Below are 24,563 nucleotides of genomic sequence, written 5' to 3'. Positions count from 1 at the left end.
CAGGATCTGGCTGGCAGGCCACAATTGCAGGCTATTTTGATGGGCATTTCTACAGAGGAGAAATGTGGAATAGTATCTTGATGAAGTGCTCTGGGAGGTGAATCATAGAAATCCATTGCAAATAAATTCTTTCTGCAGGATTTTTCTTTATTGCACACCTGTAATATGCAAACCCTAAAGTGTATATAATTAGTATCCTAAATGTGCTGTAAAACACATAAACTTGAATCCTGTATTAGAAAATTGGGCAGAATCCCAGCATTTCATTTTTCAATTATTCACATTCTTTCAAAATCAATTTCATTACCTTGCAGCAGACCAAACATACAAACAAGTGCAACTGAATAGCCCTTGAATTTATGGTATTAAAATCTATTCAAATTCAAATTCTACATAAAATAATCCAATCACCACATTTGAGGACACAACTGGATTCATTTTACTGCTTTCTATGTTTAGACAATTTATATGGGCTTCTTGCTGAGAGAAAGGCATGGTATAAAGTCTATAAAAAACTAAGATATACCTTGTTTTTTCCATAGCAAGTTGCTTCTGCATTTGTTTTCCAATATCATCTTTAATGGTACTGAAGTCTTTACTGTCATCAAGTAGGAGATTCTGTTGTGCAAATTAATGAAATAATTGTGAAAACAATTCCTAAAAGTATTATCCTTATAAAGGCAGATACATTTTTACAAGTGGTATTTTTTACTAATGACATTAAACTGCATTAAGTAATGTTATTAAGAATTAAAGTTCTTCACTATTCTTTTTTCTTTTGTTTGTAGAAATACATGACTTTCATGCAAAAAAATTCTTGCGAAAGCACTTTCCTCAGTTGGAAAGGAGGACAAAGCCACCCCACAATGCTTATTTATAAAACTTCTATCCTGCTTTATCAGATCAAAACCTCTTAACACAGCTGGAAGTTATAAGCAGAATAGGAATGCCCCTGACAGAAATGGAGAGTGATGGAAAACCAGATCTCCCAAAAGAAAAATCTCATATCGTAAGTAAAACAAAAGATAGGCTACCATAAATGAACTGGCCTCATTATCTACGGCTGCAAGATACACCAAAACACAATTTAAAAGCACATAATTTAGGGCCTCAAAAGCATTGTACACTTCTGCACACAACCTAGATTTTGTAATTCACAGCTTATTAAATCTGGGTTGTATGGAGATTCAACATTGTGGAGCTTTCTCTTTTCCAACTTTGCCTGCAGCAACTTGCACTCCCTGAAAAGCCTCTTTCAGTGGTTCATGAAAACCTGCTAAAACTTGTGGGCTCTGTTATCTGGGGATGCAGCGGTGGCGGTGGAGAAATCACTTGGAATTAAGCAGAGGAATTTTGTTGATAAATCAGTTTATTTACCTTCACACCAATAATATCTCCATCCTTCAGATTGTAGGGGCTTAATTGTAAACTGTCACCTTTCTTCTTCTTTTTTCGCTTTGAAACTTGCTGTGTCTGAATGCAAATGAGAACTAACATGAAAAAAGCATCATAAACTAACAGAGGTTATTTGTGATTTTGGTGCAGAGAGTGCGAATATTTTATATTCCCTATATTTCCAGGTAAAAAATAAAACATGTTTTTACAACTGAAAGGTAATTTAAAAATTTAAAAAAACCAACTGATTAGGGGTGAAGATATATGGATTTGCTAAAAAAAAAAGTCCTCAATAAATTTCTGAGGATAAATATTAATATTTATTGCTAAGTGTAAATGCTTCCCTGCTTAGGAGCACTAGAAATAGATTACGTTCTCCATCTTGAGCTTTTGCAAAACAAAAATGCTTGTGCAATGGGATTTTGTTTCTCTATTCCACACCTCCAGCCCACTGGGCACCCCAAAATCTGCTTCAGAGGGGTACCCAACCCTCCAGAACAGGTTCAGGGATGTGGGGTGAAGCAGAGGAGAGGAGATGAAGTCCCACTTCATGAGCAGAAATCCACTCACACCACATTGGATCTCATCCACGGTCATTTTCCATGTCTCAAATATTAAGCACGCGCGCGCACACACACACACTCACACACACACACACTTACTTGTTTTTGTGTGTGTGTGTGTGTGTGTGTGTGCTTAATATTTGAGACATGGAAAATGACCGTGGATGAGATCACACACACACACACACACACACACTTACACTTGTGTGTGTGTGTGTGTGTGTGTGTGTGTGTGAGAGAGAGAGAGAGAGAGAGAGGGGGGGGGTGTATTTTTCTAACACATACAAATGGGGGAGGGGAGATACAGTTTGCCCCCATGTAAAATGTGCCACTTCCCATTTTAGTGGGTGTTTTCAGGGTTTTCCCATTTGGCTTGTAATCTTATCACATACACAAATATGATTGGCTGCATGAGGATGATGTTGCCAGCATCACATTAAAAGCCAATGTAGTGTAGCAGTTAGATTGTTAAGACTAGGACTGATGAGACTCAGGGAGATACCATTTAGCCTTGAAGCTCACTGGGTGACACTGGGCTAGTCACTGTCTTTATCCTGCCGCACAGTTTTGTTTTGAGAAGAAAACATGTTCTCTGCCTCAAGTTCCTTGGGAAAAGGGCAGAACATAAATGTAATAAAATGTAAGGTAAAAGGTAAACGATCCCTGGACAATTAAGTCCAGTCAAAGGGGACTATGGGGTGTGGTGCTCATCTCACTTTTCAGGCCGAGGGAGCCAGCGTTTGTCCACAGACAGCTTTCCAGGTCATGTGGCCAGCAGGACTAAACCAGTTCTGGTGCAACAGAACACCTTGATGGAAACCAGAGCGCATGAAAACGCTGGTTGCCTTCCTGCCATAGTGGTACCTATTTATCTACAGTGGTACCTCGGGTTACAGACGCTTCAGGTTACAGATGCTTCAGGTTACAGACTCCGCTAACCCAGAAATAGTACCTTGGGTAAAGAACTTTGCTTCAGGATGAGAACAGAAATCATGTGGTGGCGGTGCGGCAGCAGCGGGAGGCCCCATTAGCTAAAGTGGTACCTCAGGTTAAGAACAGTTTCAGGTTAAGAACAGACCTCCAGAACAAATTAAGTTCTTAACCCAAAGTACCACTGTACTTGCACTTTGACATGCTTTCGAACTGCTAGGTTGGCAGGAGCTGGGACCGAGCAACGAGAGCTCACCCCGTCGCGGGGATTCGAACCGCCGACCTTCTGATCGGCAAGCCCAAGAGGCTTAGTGGTTTAGACCACAGCGCCACCCACTTATCACTGATGGGATGAGACCACCTCAAGAAGAAAGCCAGGGTTTTTTTGGTTTGTTTTTTAAAAAAAGAAGTGGTGCCACAGCAGTAAACCAGGGAAAGAGAAAAGGCAGCGAATTACCATATTTACTTGAATGTAAGGTGCCCTTTTTTTGCCAAATTACGTTATGAAAATTAGGGTGCACATTAGATTCAATGGCACATTACATTCGAATAAATACAGTCTGTTAATTTTCCTTGACTGTTCCCATCACCTAATCAGATGGAAGAAAGAATATAATGTGCACCTGTTTTTGACAAATTACGTTGAGAAATTTAGGGTGCACATTAAATTCAATGGCACATTACATTTAAGTAAGTACAGTAGTGTCAGTCAGCAAACAGAACAGGTAAGAACAATATTAAAAGAACTTATCCCGTTTCTCTCTCTTTCAACCCTTCCTGTGTTAAATGTCATCGTTACACAGGCATCTTTTATTTAGATAACGTGAAATGTCAATTCAAAGAATTGTTGATAATATTGTTCCATGTCTCTGGCATCTCTTAGCTTACCCAACTACATATTGGTATCCATTCAAACTTCTCAGGAGAATATTTAGCAATTTCAATTTGCTCCGCTGGTAATGAATAGTATGAAGCAATTCTTTGTCTCAATGCACATGCTGTACACTCTTTGGAGATATCCCATACCAAATCCACAGGATGGTAATAATCTCTTTCCCCTGGTATGCCCATCTGCACTCGCAGAAGCAAATCCTTTGGTCTGCAATAAGAAACATACACAATGCAATTAACATTCTCAAAATATATGTCTACATTAATGTCCCAGAGACTCCATAGATTCCCTACTCTTTAAAAAAAAAGGTACTATAGAAGGAAAATTCAGAATAATTGGGATTTGAAAGAAATATTTTACAAGGTTTTCTAAAACCTGTTTTGATGAATTGTGGCTGAATATCTTACCCAAGATTTTCTTCCTTGTGTAAAGGCTCTATACAAATTTCCACTCTGTTTCCTAGTTTGAATTTACTGAAAAAGAAACATAGTAAGTATTTTAAATTCAGAATAGGAAAGGCAGGATATAAATATTTTTTTTAAAATGCAAGTTCCACATTTAGAAGTTGGATTTTGAAATATCATAGACTGTCAATTTAACTGTTGCCAGAATGACACAGGGTAGTTAGAAATCCTCTGCCTAATTTATACAGACAGAACAGATTACCTTCCTGAAAAGAATTAATCAAAAAGAGGTCTAGGCCACAATCAATGATGCTTAGTTTGTTTTAATTGCTTACGACAGTAAAGAACAACTGAATGAATGCTTGCAGGACAACCATACACATGCCTACTGAAAAGTAAAACCCACTGAAAACTTTCTTTTAGGAAACTGGATTTCAGCCTCAAAGTATGTGAATTATAATCCCACCAAATTCAAAGTGATTTACTCTTAGTTAAGTGTGTAGGATTGCAGTGTTACTTAAAAATAATGGTAAAAATATATTGCATTAACATTTATTTAACTGAATGTTATACGTAGAAACCTACTGGAGTTGCTGCTTATTGTTTCGTAAAAGCCTGCAAGGGCACTTATTTTCCATTGTCCAAACCCGGAGAAACTCAGGTAGTGGAATACTAAGCTCTTCAGAGAATTGCAAAGTCATCACCTGAAAAGAAAAGTACTTTGCTAGCAATTTTAGAATAAATGTTAGTTTAAGCTCAAAAAACTAGTAATTTTCTAACTTGCAGAACTACAAATGTAAGCATAATTTTTAACCACCACATCACATTTCTTTTAATAACTTTACTATTTCCCCTAATATTATTAAAATGCAATGTTGCAGAGGGTCCTAGGGATTTTTTTTATTTTCTGTTAAAATCTACATCGCATAAAATCTTCAAAACCTCTATATGCAGTGCTACTGGGAGCAGATCTCAGACTTATACCCACTCTATTTTTATGCATAGAGCTTAACACCAGAATCAGGTGGAACAATGCTTACTTCTAGTTACAAGGAAAGGCAGAGGAAGGTGTACTTGTCCAAAACTCTCCTCCAATCATCTCAGTGTGTAGAGGCTCATAGAGGCTCCTTTACTATCCACACTAGTCTCACCAAACAACTGTTGTCTCTGGGATGTAACACAGGCCTGGTTCACCCATCACATTACATGATACTGTAGTTTAATGTAAATGAGTAGCAGGCCATTGCAGGCTGCTCAAAAGTTTCTACAGCATTTCTCCCCTGCTCCTGCTACACTGCAGAAAAAGAAACCGGAGTCTTGACTTGTTGTGTTGCCTAAAACTGGCTCATGGCTTGTTTCATCCAAACATGGCTTTGTTTGTTTGGACGAAACTAATCACAAACTGGGGTTTGGGCAACCCCCCTCCTCCCATGCCACAAGCCAGAATCTGTTGTCCAAACGGGGCTTATGGTTTCTGTTCTCCAAACAATTTATAGTAATAAGTCAAGATCAGAACTTTTTAACATTTATGATTCGATTGGAGAAAAACTCGTTCATATTAAAACATAGTTTGTATTAAACTATGTCTTAACTGAGCTACAGCCAATTTTCCTTGTCAATGCAGTGAAATCTCAATGAAAGTTGTATGTCTTGGTTTTTCCCCCTTTAAGAATTCGATTACTGTTCAGGAACTTAGTGCTAGAGCATGCAAAAGACCTTGGGAAGGTGTCCAGGATTAAACCTATTAAAAAGGGTTTCAGATAGCAAACTGAGAAAAAGCACTGTCTGAGATCTTAGAAAGCTGCTGTCAGTTGCAGAAGGCAGTTCTGGACTAGATGGAGCAATGGCCTGATTCATTATGAAGCAACTGTTTATGCTCATGTTTCACCTCACCTAAAAGTTTCCCGTTAATTAAAACTGACAATTTCACAAATATTACCACCAACCTCTTACACCCTACACACGAAGGACACATACACAAAAACCATTAATAAAGGAACTTGTGTCAAAATGCAGAGTGGTTCTTGCGATACTGCATGTCCTGCATTCACATACAGAAATTGTAATTCTGATGAAAGTGTAACATGAGTCTTGCAGCTAAGGACACATGAAACAGATGACAAACTGCTAGGAGTGGATATTAGGAAGTGTCTCAAAAGTCCCTGGTTGTACTTACCACTGAAAATGGCATCTAAGCAAATGCCATATCAGAACATACTGGAGACAGAGGAAAGGAAATAAAAAAAATATATTAATAGATCTTAATGAGTAGATTTGTCTTCGCTTAACAAAATGTAATATCTAACCTGCATCTTTAGGTCTTCCAGGAAAGCGTCTCCTGAGATTTCTATATCACCCACATAACATAGGTCAACTTCACTTTGTAGAAATGTTGGTGTATCTTTAAAGAACATCAAGAGTCAGAGTTTAATGAAATTTAGAGTTCTTCAGTTACAAAATTAGTAAAACATGAATTGTGTTAACAATAACTAAACTAAAATGGAGCTCCAAGCTCTGTGCTCTCCCTAACCTACTTAAAAGAGAAATAAATAGCCCTATCTCAGTGCCTTACAAGGGCTTCCCCTGTTTCTTTTTAAGCAAGTGTCTGGTGCAGGAAATGATTATTTACATTGAACTTCAAAAATTAATTATATTATTATTATTATTATTATTATTATTATTATTATTATTAATTCAAATACAAACTCTTGCTGACATGGTGATACGGGGATGGCTAAATAGCTACTTCCAGGGCTGAAAATATATTTAGTTTTCGTTTTTGTTTGTTTCTGTGTATTGCTTGGAGACTTATAACTTACCTCCAGATGTGGACAGTTCCAGAGCTTCCATATTTTTGCAGAGAGAGTTTCCTTGGTCTTGCCTGTTCCTTTTGTGCCTTGACTGAGAGAAGGCTTTGTACCACCAGACAGACACTTTCAGGAACCCCTTTGGGAATTAATGAAAAACGTTCTATAATTTACTGCTACAAAGAAACAAAAAATGTGGGCTTTAGAACAGATACTAATTGTAATACTTCTGAATAAAGGATTAAACAAAAACAATGCAGAGTACTCAGTAGTCTATGATTTGCAGATAAATCCCAATGCCTGCCCCAGGTTGAAGGATGGAGTGTTAGGATGCCACACAGTCGTCTCTCCCCCAGCCTTTATTGAAAATAAGCATATTTTTTTCAGATTTAACTACCAGGTTTTCTCTGGGAAAACTGATTACATTACTTCAGCTTGCTGTTGTCACTGCTATGCTGAAACTGAAAGGCCAGCTTCCTAAATACTACACTTTAATACAAAAAATGTTATTTCACCTTTGGCGGAAGCTTCCCCTCAGCAACATTCAGTATATCCCCACTGCAGATATTTAGTTCCTTTAGTGTGGCAGCCTGAGGAAACAAAAGTAAACATGTAAGAGAATACAGAAAACGCAAAAGATAGCAATGTTTTATCCATAAGGAGGAAAACCCTCCAAAGTTTGTTTCAGCAACGGGAAATCCTCTGCCCCAAGACTGCCCTCCACCCCCGACGACTCAGGGGTGGAGTGGGTACCAACATGGCTGCAGAGGAACAACTGGGAACCCTAAAATGTGTTCCTGATTGTTCCTTGGCAAGTGGGGCGCGCATTTATAGTGCTTGTTGGGGTGTCTGGTATCTTCTCTCTCTTCCAAAATAGATGTTGGCTTATATTACAGGTGTAAGTTCTGTATTATTTTATTAATACTATCGCTACAAGTCTTTGGTTAGAACAATACACCTGTAAGAAAAAAGAGCACCAAATGCAAACCCCTCTGGGATTAGTTCCACTCAGGAAATTCCAATCCGAGATCCTGAGTGGAGCTGATTCTTGTCAAAAGTGAGGTTTCAAAGTCAGTGCCAACCAGCTGATTATCAGGGACTTCAAGTCCTGCTTGGATTGGCTAGGATTTCACTTTACAGAGTGGCTTCAACTCAAGCTGCCTTGCGAAGGTAGACTGGGCCACTTGACTCAGGGTGGTGTTAGGTGATTAACAGGTGGGCCTGCTGGAGGTGAGAAAGCTGAGAATCCAGGTCACTGCCAGGTTCTGTTCCCCACCCACTGACTAGATGCTGTTGCTGTGAGGCAACACTCAGTCACTCAGTTCCGCGATGGAAATTGCAGGCTAGGTCCCACACAGCCATCCTATGGTTCTGGAATAAACCCTTTCCCATGGTCTGAGAAAACACAGTCTGACTTGTAGTCCAGATCTGACCCACATCTTAAAAGAAAATACACAGATTCCTGGGTAAGAAGATTGCAGAAGTAATGAGAAACATTGTAGCCTTTATCTTGGCAAATCCAGGGATTGATTTTGGATGCTGTATTACAGGCTTCCTCAACCTCGGCCCTCCAGGTGTTGTGAGGCTACAATTCCCATCATCCCTGACCACTGGTCCTGCTAGCTAGGAATCATGGGAGTTGTAGGCCAAAAACATCTGGAGGGCTGAGATTGAGGAAGCCTGCTGTATTAGGTAAAATAGTCAACTGAAGTCATATATGGTAGTATTAAAGGTACCCCTGCCCGTACGGGCCAGTCGTGTCCGACTCTAGGGTTGTGCGCCCATCTCACTTAAGAGGCTGGGGGCCAGCGTAGTCCAGAGACACTTCCAGGTCACATGGCCAGCGTGATGAAGCTGCTCTGGCGAGCCAGCACCAGCGCAGCACACGGAAACGCCGTTTACCTTCCCGCTATGAAGCGGTCCCTATTTATCTACTTGCACTTAGGGGTGCTTTCAAACTGCTAGGTGGGCAGGAGCTGGGACCGAAAGACGGGAGCTCACCCCGCCGCGGGGATTCGAACCGCCGACCATACGATCGGCAAGTCCTAGGCACTGAGGTTTTACCCACAGCGCCACCCGCGTCCCTTCCAATGGTAGTATTACTTAATGGTTAATACTACTAACTTAACCTGCAATTTCCATCTTGGAACCAAGTCTACATGCTGATTTCATGGTTACAAGATATAACTTACATTTCCTACTTTTCTTTTCATTTCAGTTTTCCTTCTTGCATTACATCCTGCTCTATGTAATATTTTGCCTGACAAAGAGCTCTAGAAAGCCTGAAAGTTTGCCACATTTTTGGTGACCTTTTGGTTGTCCCAGTAACAGTATTACCCACCTGTGTACAAAAGAAAGGAGTACACCTAACCAAAGCTCACACAAGAAAAAATAAATTAAAAGAAGAGATGGGAATGTAAGCAGTATACCCTATCTGCCTATAGCAGAATCTCGATGCCATTTTTAAATAACTGATTTCCAATTTGTAAATGGCACTAAAAGTATTGAAGTAGTAATGGGTTAAATAATGGCGCTACAGTTGCAAATGTATTTTGGACTAACAAGTATGTTCACAGGAGTTATAACCTTTATACAGTATTTACAAAGTCCTACAGAAGTAATATCAAAAGGAATACTTATGTAAATGAATATAAAAAATGAATGTAAAAAATTAGCTTTTTTACTTCCTCACTTAACGCATCCCCAGCTTCATAGCACCAGTCAATCTTTCTCAAATGCCAGTTGTCCCCTGCAAAAGAAACCAGGAAATCATCAAAGCGAAACATAAAAAATAACAAGAGTCACATCACGAATATTGTTCCTGCATATTTATCATTTTATTAAATACAGCGGGCCACATACAATGGGCAGAGCAATCCAAATCCTCCTTGTGCTGGGCTGGGGGGCACTGAGATTGAGCAGATGTCCTTTCACTCTGTTCAGCTGGCATCTTGCAGGCTGCCACCACCAGAGTAGTTCCGGAGTCATGTGCAGAGCTTCCCTTTCTGCCCACTGAATAAAAACAGTGTTCCAGAGGCAGGGAAGGTCTGAGCTGGCATCTGGAGACCTCATCACTATCCAACTTGGAGAATCCTGCCCCCTCTTTCATTCCTGGTTGCTGTACAGAGCAGGGCTGCAGGTGTAGGGGTGGCCCTGCTGCTATGTGGAACCCCACCAGCTGGGCTTGCATTGCCGCATAAGCCACACTTCAGAGAGCAGCTGTTGATAATCAACACTTAAGGTACTTAAGTCTATTGAATGTAATTGATCTACTAACGTGGAGTTATCACTCAATATAGAGGTCTGAGGTGGTGTAGCAAGAGAGATGCCATTATGAGAATATTGTATTTCAATTATACCAACTTAGCAAATACCGTATTTTTCGCCCTATAAGACGCACTTTTCCCCCTCCAAAAATAAAGGGGAAATGTGTGTGCATCCTATGGGGCGAATGCAGGCTTTCGCTGAAGCCTGGAGAGCGAGAGGCGTCGGTGCGCACCGACGTCTCTCGCTCTCCAGGCTCCAGGAAGCTATCTGCAAGCCTTGCACGCCCGGAGGGAGTTCCCCCGGGCGCACAAGGCTTGCGGGCAGCAGCCTGCAGCGCAGAGCACGGGGCGCCCTCCGGAGGACGCCCAGTGCTTCGCGCAGGTGTCCGCTAGCCTTGCGCAGCCGGGGGATCTCCCCCCGGGCGCGCAAGGCTTGCGGGCGGCAGCCTGCAGCGCGGAGCACGGGGCGCCCTCCAGAGGACGCCCTGTGCTCCACGCAGGTGTCCACAAGCCTTGCGCAGCCGGGGATCTCCCCCCGAGAGCGCAAGGCTTGCGGGTGGCAGCTGGCAGCGCGGAGCACGGGGCGCCCTTCGGAGGACGCCCCGTGCTCCGCGCTGGTGTTGGCAAGCCTTGCGCACCCGGGGGGCGCGTGGGGCGCCCTGAAACAGAGGGTTCCCCATGCTGCGGACTGTAGCCTGCCGCCCGACGCGCGGGGCGCCCTGAAGCAGAGCGCCCCTCGCGCCAGGCAGACATGGGCCAGCCCCACAAGCTCGGGGGACAGCGGGGAGGCGCAGCACCGCCATCCCACTGTTCCCCGACCTGGTTTGGGGGGGGGGGAAATAAAGGGGGGAAAATTTTCCTTTATTTCCCCCCCAAAAAAGTAGGTGCGTCCTATGGGACGGAGCGTCCTATGGGACGAAAAATACGGTAATTAGATGTGGGGGATTTTTCCTTAGACTAAGTGACTTTTAGATTCCTGCCAAACTGCACTAAAATCACGAACAATATTTTGCCACTGTAAAGAGCGTTTTATGGCACAATTCTTGTTGTTGGCTTCAAAATTTTCACAGCAGTAATATTTAATAACAATAAAGAACTAAAATAAAAATAATAACATTTATAATAAATTTATACTAACCAGCTAAGCCAGACTTCTTCAGCATTAAATTTAAACACTGAAAGAAAAATACACCATAACCAAAGTTAGTAAAATTTAAATACTGATGAACAGCACTCACTGTGGTACATCATGACAATTTATTTTATTTATAAAAATATTTCTAAACTAAGTATTTTCCCAGCCACTCTGGGCAGCTCCCAACTATTAAAAACCCCTGATAAAATGTCAAACATTAAAAACTTGCCTAAACAGGGCTGCCTTCAGATTTAGAAGACATCTGAAGGCAGCCCTGTTTAGGGAAGTTTTTAATGTTTGACGTTGTCAGAGAGGTGTCTATTTCCTTGACATCTGATGGGAGGGTGTTCCACAGGGCGGGTCCCACTACCAAGAAGGTCCTCTGCCTGGTTCCCTGTAACCTCACTTCTCACAGTGAGGAAACTGCCAGAAGGCCCTCAGAGCTGGACCTCAGTGTCTGGGCAGAACGATGGGGGTGGAGGCGCTCCTTTAGATATACTGGGCTGAGGCCGTTTAGGGTGTTTAAAGGCCAGCACCAACACTTTGAATTGTACTCGGAAACGTACTGGGAGCCAATGTAGGTCTTTCAGGACCAGTGTTAAATGGTCTCAGCGGCCACTCCCTGTTACCAGTCTAGTTGCCGCATTTTGCATTAATTGTAGTTTCCGGGTCACCTTCAAAGGTAGCCCCACGTAGAGCGCATTGCAGTAGTCCAAGAAAGACAGTCTGTGGGCAGGTAGGGTCTCAGCCTGTGTACTAGATGGAGAGGGTAGACAGCTGCTCTGGACAAATAATTGACCTGTGCCACCATGGACAGCTGTGAGTCCAAAATGACTCCCAGGATGCATACCTGGCCCATCAGGGGCACAGTTACCCCATTTAGGACCAGGGAGTCCTCCACACCTGCCTGCCCCATCCCCCCAAAACAGTACATGTCTTGTCAGGATTCAACCTCAATCTGTTAGCTGCCATCCATCCTCCAACTGCCTCCAGACACTCACACAGGACATTCACCACCTTCACTGGTTCTCATTTATAAGAGAGGTAGAGCTGGGTATCATCCGCATACTGGTGAACACCCAGCCCAAACCCCCTGATGATCTCTCCCAGCAGCTTCATATAGATATTAAAAAGCATGGGGGAGAGGACGGAACCCTGAGGCACCCCCACAAGTGAGAGCCCAGGGGTCCGAACACTTATCCCCCAACACCACTTTCTGGACACGGCCCAGGAGGAAGAAGCGGAACCACTGTATGACAGTGCCCCCAGCTCCCAGCCCCTTTAGACAGTCCAGAAGGATGTCAGGGTTGATGGTATCAAACGCCACTGAGAGATCCAGCAGAACTAGGAAACAGAACACAGAACCATACAAACACACACACACACACAAAATGTTAAAACCAGGAATTAGGTCAGTATTGTGGGAAGGTGTATTCTTAATGGTCTGCATAAGTCTAACAGCAAACATACAATTTAAATTAAAAACTACCACTTCAACCTTAAAAAGGCCATGTTTAAGATTTTGTTTTTCATTCCCTATTACACCACACAGAACAAAATAGATATGTCATTTGCTCATAGCCTCATTTTATTTATTTATTATTAAATTATTTAAACTTGTTTGCTGATCTCTGATTAGACTGATCAAATTATGTAAACCTAAAAAGTCAATTCATTTTTAAATTTTAAGGTTTTTTTGTTTCTCCAGAGGAACATTCAATTTTGAACCACTGTCTACAACAGCACTACAGTGCTATAGTGGTAGTACTAGAGTGGCCAAGCCAGAATTTTGAAATATCTCTACAGCAATGTGTTTACACAGAATTTATAGCTCCTGTATTTACCTCTCTTACAGTTGTAGTCTCCTCCACCACTATCTCCATCTCTGGACTAGACTGAAGCTCATGGCCCACAATATAATACAGAAAAAGCTAGAAGAAAGATGATTAATCAGGTTTCTTGCTCCATATACAGTTAAGCTTAGCATACTTCACATTTTAAGATTAAGGCATTTTATGGACACATAATCCAATACAGAATATGGCAGCCATGAAAATAAGTCATCAAATCAATTTGTAAAGTTTGGCATTTAGTGACATATCAATGGCCTAAAACAGTAACAAAACAGTCTTTCAATTCACAAAAGCTCCCCTGTTTAATCCTCTGGGGAAGAATGTTGCTTATCACAGGTGATTGGGGGGAGGGGAAATATTTCTATGTCTGAAATATGAATATCTGAATGTAAGCATCCATAATGTGTTTTGAATTTAAAATGAAAGTATGTGGCTGAAAACAAGTGTAAGTGCACAATCCTATGTTCTTTGGGATGGCGTCCCAAGGGCTACAGAATTTAGTGGATCTCTCTCTCCACAGGTGGTGGTGGTGGTGGAGGAGATCCACCTGCAGACTGGATGATCTGCCCTTGTAAGCCCCCTCTCAGACAGTATTGGGGCGGACAACCACCATCTGTATTTCCCTGCCATTAATGCTCCAATAGCACAGAGGGCACAATGGAGGCATTCCCAAGGGTTAGATCAAATCTACTAGATCCAAAGCTCTCACATACGCCAAACACACTGCTGGAAGAAAGTACATTTATTTTCACTCCCACTGGACCAAAAAGAAAATATGCCTTCCCCTTACCTTCCACCCTGCCAGCCTGAGCCCACCAAAGCTTAGTGTATGATTGCTCATCCCCCATTGATCCTCCCTCTCCCCAACTCAATAGGATTGCTCTGTAAATTCCTTTTTTCAACTGTATTTTTAGTTTGGGAGGGGCATAAGTTAATGGCAGAGCACATATACAAAAGATTATGGTTCATTCTCTGGTATCTTCAGTTAAAGGATCTAAAGCAGAAGGTTAAGAGTTACTTTCCCCCCTCCAGACACTATTGGGAGCTGATGCTAGTCATTCAGGCTACTATTTTGAATCCTGACAGTATAAGTTTCATTTAGTTCTATGTTCGATAACTAGGGAGCAATGGTTCAATACATTATTGTTACCCCTTATAAGATCACAGTTTTTCTGAACCCAAGCAAACCAAAGATTCTGTTGATTGCTGATAAAAGATTGACCCAGCACTGGGATTTAAGGAAACAATTTATAAGCAAGACACTGTTATGTGGAATTTCAAAGGGAACTACTAATATTCAGTACACTAGCTGTGAACACTGCAGTGACATGCCTTAAACACACTGTGGGTGGAATTTAACACTACCATTCTCCTTGCATGACTGCTTTTCATCCAACAGAAGCTTCTGCTTATGTAAGAGGAAGATAGACAATTTTCTCCCTACCCACTGCAGCCCTCTGCAAAACTGCTCCAGAGGGCTGGAGACCCTTTACAACAGCATCGAAGGTGGTGCAGAAACTGAATCTGGGAGGGGGAAATGAAAGAAAATTGGCACCACTCAGCTTATTTTAGTGGAGGAATCCATGGGAACAAACCATTGGATTAAACTTCAGCAAGGCATGGGCTTCACCCAAACGTACACTTACCTCATTCTGCCACTAACAGTGCCAACAACAAAATGACAAGAATAAAAATAGTGACAAATGTTCCCAAAAGCCCTTGTAAAACCTTCTTTTACAGTTTGTCTTACCTCAGTGGCTGTTGGAGCTTTCCCAGAGCACAGTCCTAGAAGGCTCCCCATTTTCAGCTCTGCTTCTTTAACAGTATAATCCTCAGGCACTTAAGTAGCCCAAAACAGGAACAAAGAATCATGCTTTGTTTTTTTAAAGCAGTCATGTAAAAATTAATCAGGAAACTCCAAAATGCACTTCACCTCATACAAATGAGAAAGACTGGGTTTAGACTTCTGTTTCTGGCCACAAACATGGAAGTAGTTCCCCTGAGGCTCTCCAAGCCTGAGGGAAGGAGCGGGGCCAGAGGAGGCTTATCCGGTCCCCGTCCCGTCCCCCTGAATTTGGAGGGGAGGGACGATGTGAGCCCGTGGATGCCGTCTGCAGCCAGCTTCTGCCGTCAATGGAGGTGGAATCTTCACCCTCACCTTGAAACCTATCTATAGATCGGGGGGGGGGGGCAACTCCCAAGAGACTGCGATCTACTCACAGAGTTAAAAACTGGCAGTCAAAATTGCTGAGCTTTTTAAAGGAAGGTCTCCATTTTGGGGGGGGGGGGGGGGTTGGGTCAAAGTTGTTGAGTTTTTTCAGGGAGGAGGTAAAATGTTGAGCTGTTTTTAGGGGAGTCAGAATTGTTCAGCTTCTTTGGGGGGAGCCAATGATCTACCAGTGACCTACCACAGACGTCCAGTGATCTACCAGTAAATCATGATCAATAGCATGCCTGCTATTGATACCTAATAACACCATGAAAGTTGGCACTGATACACCCAGGAACCTCTGCTTCCCAGTCCTTTACTCAAAATAGTTTAACATTTTATTATTAATTATTTTTTCCTTTATTCTTTTCCATTAGCTGTTCATATTTCAGTTAGTGCTTGTACTATTATTTCATTATAAGGTATTTTTGATAAATCCAATATAGCTACTCTTCACTTTGCCAACCTATATAGATGTTAGTTTAAAATAATTATTCTTTCAAAGAACTTCATCCCCTGGTAACATGCAAATGCAAAGTTCCAATTGTTTTATTGTTGTTGGCAAATCCTTTGATCCTTTTCTCCAGATTTAATTCATTTCCTCTTTCTGTGAAAGCAATTCACAACAGTTCAAAGATTCCTTTTATTCTGACCCTCCAGCTAAAATATTCTGCAGTTCTTGCTCCCCCCCCCCCCAGCTTCTGTTCTCATGCTTAGCCTCCTGGTTTCAGTAAAAAACAACACTAATCCCCTCTTTCTTACCCAGTGCCAGGTGGGGGTGGGTAGTCTTTATTCCCTTGCATTTAAAAATCAAAACACCCTTTCTCCTATTTACCAACAAGAATAAACTAATGTCTATGTAGCTTGGCAAAGTGAAGGGCAGTGCAAGGGGTTGGCCCATATGGCCCCTGGAGTCCCTTCCAACTTTACATTTCTATGATATAATATGCAATGCAACCATAAGGTGTAATCTACACACATATAAACTGTTCTGAAAATGCTTTTTTTACAGCATTTTTAAAAATACATTGAATTTTCCATAAGACTCACCATCATCATCTAGTGTTACACTGTATATTGCACCCAAAATACACATTAAACCATGGGTAGGCAAACTAAGGCCCGGGGGAATCAGCGTGTTTTTACATGAGTAGAATGGGTCCTTTTATTTAAAATGCATCTCTGCGTTATTTGTGGGGCATAGGAATTCGTTCATTCCCCCCCCCCAAATTTATATATATATAGTCCAGCCCCCCACAAGGTCTGAGGGACAGTGGACCAGCTGAAAAAGTCTGCTGACCCCTGCTTTAAACTTTTTATTTGCTGCTGTGTAGCTGAATCTGATGTCTAATTAAAAAAAGCTGCAAATAACAAAGACAAAACAAATGGTTGCCTGATCATAAACCCTACTTCTTGTTTAAAAAAACGATAGCTCAACCACAAACATACAGCTGCATTAAGCTGTATTTGGAGGACTGATATGTGAGCTTACCTGGACAAAGAAGTTTTCCATTTCTGCTAATAGGCCTGAGACAGCTATTGTTAACTGCAGCATGAAAAAAGAGAATAAAGGTGGAATCAATACAAATCTATCAAGTTTCATTTGCCTGAATTTTTCTTCACCTCATTAATAAAAAGACAATTTAATTGAATGGACAATTGCTCCTCCAGGTTGGAATGCAGAACAAAATGTTCTTAGTATCACAGAATTGTAGAGTTGGAAAGGACCACAAGGGTTATCTAGTCTAGTCCAACCACCTGTAATGTAGGAATCTTTTTGCCCAATGTGGGGCTCAAACCCACAACCTAGAGATTAAGAATCTCATGCTCTACTGACTGAGCTATCCCTTCCAAGCCAGAGTTTCTGCTCATTTCTATGTGTTTCAAAATAGAGAAACAAATTTCAAACAATGAGATTAAATTAATTTGAGATTAGAACCATTTACAAAAAGAGATACATGTGATGTTCAAGGACATGTGTAAACATTTCCAGAAAATGAACTGTGTGGTTGGGGCAAATTGTCTTATTTTTAGAACGATTATAATGTTCAGTCTTTGAAACACAGTTAGCTCACAACTTATGTACATTTAACTCATGCTTTATGTTTATGCTTTATGTTTGTGGCAAAAATATAAATGGAAAGGGGGCAGGGTTCTGGGAAAGATGACTTTTGCAATCCCACCTGCCACTGAATCTAATGAGTTTTGTCTCTATGTGATTTTGGCTTTAGGTGTGATCCTCAGAATGTAACCCCTGTGTATGCTGTGGACTTACTGTAGTAGAAAGTGTTTGATCCCTCTGCCTTAATCACACAGCTGTTCCCATGCCTATATAATAATATGCAATTACCATTTCTTCTGTCCATACCAAACATCTTCCCTTGATAGCTTTTGTATGTACACAAATACATTTTGTTAGCAGTTTCTGTTAGAACTGATAGAAACCCACATGCCTATTGTTTTATCTACGATTTAAACAAAATAATAAATGGGTTGGATTAACATGTCCCATGCATATAATTCTGCTCCCAAGGTTGCTCCTGCTGGAGGAAATGCAGTTCAGGGTGAATAAAAGGCTGTTTTCACCTACTCATCCTTCCTCCTGCAGCCGCCTATATCCTCTTAAAAGCTGCCACAGAGGTAAGGAAGAAATGGAGGAAAATTCCTCCAGTAGCATCTTTTGTTGGATCTGATACCACTTGATATCTTCAACACCAACTCTGAAATAACCAACTGAACAAAATTAAATTTTGTAAAACTATTTTACCTAGCTCCTTGTCCAACTGCATTTCTTCTATTGCTTTAATCCTGATGTCTGCCATCACCTAAAATAAAAACCATTAATTAAATGCAAATGTGATTCAGCAAAGGAATGCAGATTTCATAAATGTTTATGTTTTAGTACTTAACCCCCTTAACAGCTGATGGCTGAAATATTTTTATTAGCAGCCAAAAATTTCATTTTATTGCATTTCTTTTCCTCCTATAAAACCTTGTATATTTTCAGATGAAGAAGCTGAACAGGAAAAACCTTATATAGAAAGTTCAATAAGGTATGTTGACTATGAATATAGACTTAAATGTATTATTGAGCCATAAAATGCAGCTATTTGCATTTTAAAAGAATCTCCCCAACTTGCATCAATTATGTTTCTCCATAACCTAATGAGCTATTACTAAAACATTTTTAACTTCCTTGACACAAAAAGTGTATAATATGGAGCTTGTTTATTTTAATTGCATTTCAGTCTTTTTTTTGTAATAGACTACTTCCTACATCACATTTCCCAACTTGTGTTCTTAAGATGCATGCAGGTAAAGGGCAAGATGTCCAGTAACACATGTATTGGAATTATGCAAGGAGTCAGCTGCAAACACCAAACATATGTGCCCAAGTACAAACAGTAAATACACAAATACTTCAGGCTGTATGAAACTAAGCAGCACAAAGTGCTTAGCACAATGCGGTTTCCCCCTTCCTTCCCTTGCGTGTGCCCCTACATCATCCCCTGAACCGCTCCAGAGGGTGGAGGAAACCCCACAGCAGATTTAGGGGGTGCACAGGGAGGAGAGGGGGTGACTGCTCCGCCGCGCAAGGAGAAATTCTTGTGCTGATGTACTATCTGCTTAGCACTGTACTGAGTACAACCCATTTATTGAAGACAAGCAAAGCTATTTAAATGTATATCTACCATATGTGTTTAGCACTTTAAACGTGTGTTTTTGTGGCCTAGTTTAAAAAGCAATGTGTGAATCAGTCCTCACATTCTCAGCTGACACTAGGGGTGTTACAAATATATGCACATCTTCCTACTTTCCTATAAGCATCTAAAACACAAGCAGGCAAAAGTAACAAGGTAAACAGCTTTCTGGACTTGGACAATTTGGAAAGCAAAACAAAGTAGATGAGCTGAATTGAATGGAAGGAAATGAATCAGTGGAGATGAAATCTCTCAGAGCCGTGCAATCACAGTTGCTTTACTTACTGTTTCAATAGTTGCAGTAATTTTAACTTGTATCTCTTCAGCCTCCAATCTACAGAAATTTTTTACTTGTAACCAGCTGATATCATGCGTAAAAGCAGTCAAATTGCCGCCTGCCACATTCACCATGCTGCAAACAACACATGCTTAGAATGCATAATTGTGCACCACATGTAAGACAAAATGCAGGGAAATGAATTCTAAACAATGGTACTAATCTAAGCAACTAAATGACCCAGCAAGGTAGGGTCTCGTTCTTATGTAATAAACTAATATTGCAAATATCAGTCACAGCACAACCCCAATCCCCCATTGTCATCAAGGAGACACTGTGGTGGGCAGTATTAGACATGCAAGTGTCAGAAGTCACAACACCAGGTGGTAAATCTGATTTTAGTCAGTATCATGTGCCTACTAGATTTCTTGTTCTTTATCCTTCTCCTCTTTTGGTTATTTATTAATTACTCAAACACTGCAATGAATATGTATGGCACACTTCTAAGTTAAGTAATCTTAGTGCCTGAATGTCTGCTCCAAGCAGATTTCAACCTAGAGTTTAGCCCAAAGAAAAAATATAACCAGCTGCATATCAAGATGAATGCAGTTGCACATACATATACTTAGTGAAAATCCGTTCAAACCTTTCAACCCATGGGCTACAGATCCCTTAGAATTCTGGGTCCAAAGGGTTTGGGGGCTTCTGACTGCTTGAAAAGTATAGTGCAGAGCAATCATCTTTTGAAATCAGCGACTTTCAAAAGCAGTTTTTGATACGGCACAGTGAACCTGCAGAAGCTTTGGACCCCATCCATGGTAGCTGTGGTTTAAATCTGCTGGTGGGGATTTTTAGCCATATTGCTGCTGATTGAGCCAACTGTGTAACTAACAACAACACTAGTTTTGGATAATCTGATGGACTGCTATACAGTGGTGCCCCGCAAGACGAACGCCTCGCAAGACGAAAAACCCGCTAGACGAAAGGGTTTTCCGTTTTGGAGGCGCTTCGCAAAACGAATTTCCCTATGGGCTTGCTTCGCAAGAAGAAAGCCCATAGGGAAATCTCCGGGGACCTCTTTTAAATGCTAGCGGTGGGGAGCAAAGCCTTTCCCCCCCCCCCCCTCCGGCCTTCAGAAGAGGTCCAGGAAGGCCGGCGGGAGCCAAAAGGGTTGAAATATTTCATTTCTCACTCTTCTGAGACAACCTGTCACTGTCAGCTTGAACCTGAAAGCCTTAGCAGGATGGAGCAATACATTTCTAGAGAACAAGAAAGGAAAAAAGTGTCCTCTCCCACTGCTGAAGCCTCCTTGTGCAATGCAGGGTACAATGCAAGGCACAGCCCCCATCCCTAACAGCCTCTTCAGGGCTAAACGGGATTAAGTAAGGCTCCTCCACCCCTTGTGGGCCATTTTGACAGGTGGGTGGGGTGCCTACCTGGCAATCACCTGGTGCCACCATGGCTTCAGGTGGCCAATCTTCAAAGGAAAGAATTGGGACGGCATTTTATGTGCACCCTAATTTTTTCCTTTCTTCCTTTGCAGTCTGACTTAAACTCCAGTCAGGCTGCAAAGGAACATCCCTATCAAAATGGGGACTGCAGGTATCACCAACAAATCCCTACAAACCTTGCTTCTGGCAGGGATTGGCTGCACTTGGGAATTTTGATCAGGAGCTCCCAAGTGGAACCAGTCCCAGTACGGCTTGCATTTGGTGCCAATATTAAAACGCACCAATAACAAACCCAGTTTGCCAAGAAACTATAGGAAGTTTCTTGGCTGTCACATCAACACCTGTCCCACACTTAATGTTACATATTAGGTAAAATATAGGGCAGGTGGGTGTGGCTTAGGGAAAACTGCCTCACAGGAAAATTAGGACCTCTGCTGAGTCTCACTTGGATCACAGTCAAGAGACACCTGTATGAGTGGGCACTGAGATGGCCATTTCCCATTCTTTCCTCATAAACTGCCCTCAATACTGCATGGTCCTAGAGGTCTTTTTTAAATCACCAAACACGTAACTGGCTTGTCATATAGCCTTCCACTACTGAATTTCACAATGAAACATAAAAGGAAAATAAATACTTAATCTCAATTCAATTCACAAGATTTACCTTTGGTCATGGCTGTCTAAAACTAGGATTGAGCTTCCATTCTTGAGCCCAATATTTCTGAGCGTCTGTTTCATATCTTCTTCAGGAATGACTTTCCAGTTTTCAGAGTCTTTCTCAGACCCTGAATGGTTCTTTAAGACAATCCCTTTGGGGGACATTAAAGCATCACAAATAGCTCTCAGGTTTGAACTACATGGAAATACATGTTGGGATTCCATAAATTGCTGTCCCACTCGTCCTTCGTTATGTCCAGCTAAACGAAGAACGTTTATAAGAACAGGTTCATGGTCAATGCCAGTCAGAACTTCCACTCCATCAACCTATAGAAACAAAGCAGAATTATTTGAGCACAGATAATGAGCTGAGAGAACATTTAGTTAATGCTTCAAGTGCAGGTTTCTGTAAAAACATGATCTTCCTTGTATGCCACAAGCAGTATACTTTGAGCAATATCCTTAATTAACACTCAAAAATTTGTTAAGGTGTAATAAAATGTGAAGGCTTCAATCAGGGAGTTGGCAAGCCTCTGTGTTGAAATATTTAATTGATTTCAAAGGCAGGTAATTTTACTGTATTCTTATTAAATCACTAAATGTTCATAGAACATACAAAGCAGTAAATCATTCAAGTCAGATCTTAGAATCATAAAATTGTAGAGTTGGAAAGGACCCCAAGAGTCATTTAGTTCAACCCCCTGCAAAGCAGGAATCTTAACTAAAGCATCCAAATAGATGTTAGTATCCATTCATATGCAACTATTCAGAAGGGGGTGAAATGCCTCTAGGTAACTTGCAGGTAAAAACATAATACATTATCACACCACAAATGTTTAAAATGCATAGCATGAACACCCAACAACAAAGTCCATTTTCAACCACAAATCAAAATAAAACACAGAATGCTCATGAAAAATGCATTTAGCCACTAGTTGAGAAAAAGTGTTAGTTATACAATAGTAAAATTGCAGGGGGCGGGGCGGGTGGAGAACAACAGGGTTGATAGGGAGATCCTGTTGTGTGTGCTTGTGCCCTTGAGTAGGAAACTATTGTGGCTATCATTTAATTTTTGAGCTTTGTGAAAATTGAAATAATATGCACACAGTTGGCACAGGTAAACAAACTCCTAACAAGAAAAGCAAATGACACAAGAATGATAGCAGAACAAGATGTTTCTTTTAGGCATAAACAGACTCTAGCCATTAATTAAGATATGGTATGCAATTCAACAAATAATAAGCTTTAAAGTGAAAATAAACTTTAAAAACAACAAAATGTGTTTGTCCCATTCACAAAGTAGATAGTTTTGTACCTCTTTTCCATTCCACACGAATATATTGGCTCCATCAGAAAGTCCAATGCCACTCAACGTAGAATCATCCCCTGACAAACAAAATAGTTTTTTAACTCCAAAAAGACACTGAAAAGTAAAAAGGCCCTTTAAAATTATATAAGCCAATTATGTCTAAAGAATCTCCAACAACATTTGACTTCGTTTCACTGTAAAGTGTAACTTTATTAGCTAAATGCTTTCTCCTTCTGAAACGCAGGAAACCCCCAAACTATGCAGCCCAAAAGCCAATTTACAGCATCAAGTTAATTAATCTGTATTCTTTAGTGAGGCTTGTTCTGAGTTATTTATTCTGAAAGAATTTGGATCTTTTGCCAGTCTAATACTTCTGCCACATAGGAAAGAAACAGTAGGACCATCCAAAATTAGTAAACAAGACAAAGGACAAATCTATGGTATTTTTCATCAGCACCACACAAGAATCTTTGAAAATGTATCTCCTTGATGTGTTTCATGTATATTTATGTTGTTGTTGACATACGTCTGTCTCAGGAGACAGTATGGAGAACCGTGCCTTTGGGGATGAAGTCAAACTGTTGGAAGGTTGCAACAGGATCACATATATAAAAAAAACCTATTGCTTGCATGCCTTTCCAGCTGCAACTATGTAGCTGATCCTCGTCCAGCCCAACAATTGCAGCAATGGGGTAAGAGAGCTTTGTGGCAACACTTACCGTATTTTTCGCCCCATAGGACGCAAGGGGAAATGTGTGCGCGTCCTATGGGGCGAATGCAGGCTTTCGCTGAATGCAGGCTTTCGCTGAAGCCTGGAGAGCGAGAGGGGTCGGTGCGCACCGACCCCTCTCGCTCTCCAGGCTTCGCGCAGATCTCTGCAAGCCGTGGGAGCCCGGCGTGATTCCAAGTGAGGGAATCGCAAGACTGCATGCTCCTCCAGATTAATAATTGCACATAGAAAAATAGTCAGAGAGAGTAAGTTTAGCTCACCCTCCCTCCCATTACGATACGTTTGGAATACAAAAATAATTTTAAAGAAAAACATCCAACCACGTGATAGCTCACTAGCAGTCTAAGTGGCATGGTCAGGAACAGCTATTTATGTAAACATGGCAACATGCCTATGCCTCCAGCCCAGGGGCCAGATGCAGCCTTTCGTGGAGCATGGTGCAACAGGGTAGGGTGGAAGGCAAGGAGGCAGACAGTAGGCTAAGCCAGAGCCAACCACCTCTGGCTTTGTCCCCCTCTTATACCCTGCTGAATTCTATGAAGGCAAGTGGGGGCTGACTAAGGGCAGGCTGAGTTTGGTTGGGTAGTGCCCCATTTGCCCTGATGGACCAGTTGCTATTGCCCTTCAGTTTTCTTTCCAGCCCTTGGGACTCTTCATAGGCCACCCCTCTCTCGCCAGGGCAGGCCAAACCACTCATCAGCCCTGCTGCTCCATGCCTTCCTCAAGCTGTTTTTCCGTAGCTGGAATGCATGGGGAACAGAGATTGTGTGTGTGTAGAAACTTTCTGACTTTTGGATGTAATCTACTATATCAAAGGCAAGTCGTGTCCATTGCACCACCCACTTTTGGCTTCTTGCACAAATACCCACTACTGCCACCTGGGCTGAAAAAGGTTCCCCACTATTGCTATGCCTCATTTACTCAATGCTGTGTCTCAATGACATGTTTAAAAGAGGAAGGTAATCGTGCATATTAGAAATGTGG

At 41.5% G+C, this 24,563-nt stretch overlaps 1 protein-coding gene across 7 annotated transcripts in view; it reads right to left on the bottom strand.

Moving 5' to 3' along the window:
• Positions 1 to 24,563, bottom strand: part of USP40 (ubiquitin specific peptidase 40) — a 44,507-nt gene that overhangs the window by 2,861 nt on the left and 17,083 nt on the right. For 6 of the 7 annotated variants that reach the window (XM_083704413.1, XM_083704414.1, XM_083704416.1 and 3 more), the window contains exons 15-31: positions 22,856 to 22,926; positions 21,548 to 21,867; positions 19,441 to 19,567; positions 18,222 to 18,279; positions 16,947 to 17,000; positions 14,996 to 15,084; positions 13,237 to 13,323; positions 11,396 to 11,432; positions 9,676 to 9,740; positions 7,507 to 7,581; positions 7,004 to 7,130; positions 6,491 to 6,585; positions 4,770 to 4,888; positions 4,188 to 4,253; positions 3,777 to 3,987; positions 1,378 to 1,473; positions 527 to 618 (exon numbers count right to left, since the gene is read on the bottom strand). In XM_083704413.1, coding sequence (XP_083560539.1) covers positions 527 to 618; positions 1,378 to 1,473; positions 3,777 to 3,987; positions 4,188 to 4,253; positions 4,770 to 4,888; positions 6,491 to 6,585; positions 7,004 to 7,130; positions 7,507 to 7,581; positions 9,676 to 9,740; positions 11,396 to 11,432; positions 13,237 to 13,323; positions 14,996 to 15,084; positions 16,947 to 17,000; positions 18,222 to 18,279; positions 19,441 to 19,567; positions 21,548 to 21,867; positions 22,856 to 22,926 — 1,789 coding nt within the window. Of the gene's footprint in view, positions 1 to 526; positions 619 to 1,377; positions 1,474 to 3,776; positions 3,988 to 4,187; positions 4,254 to 4,769; positions 4,889 to 6,360; positions 6,402 to 6,490; positions 6,586 to 7,003; positions 7,131 to 7,506; positions 7,582 to 9,675; positions 9,741 to 11,395; positions 11,433 to 13,236; positions 13,324 to 14,995; positions 15,085 to 16,946; positions 17,001 to 18,221; positions 18,280 to 19,440; positions 19,568 to 21,547; positions 21,868 to 22,855; positions 22,927 to 24,563 lie in introns of all 7 variants that reach the window. The other variant, XR_014556519.1, reaches the window with a different exon arrangement.

Source organism: Podarcis gaigeae (genome assembly GCF_964106915.1).
Source record: "Podarcis gaigeae genome assembly, chromosome: 1".
In the NCBI taxonomy this organism is placed as follows: domain Eukaryota; kingdom Metazoa; phylum Chordata; class Lepidosauria; order Squamata; family Lacertidae; genus Podarcis; species Podarcis gaigeae.
Note: the sequence above shows the minus strand (reverse complement) of the source record. Positions and strands in the feature narration are given on the sequence as shown.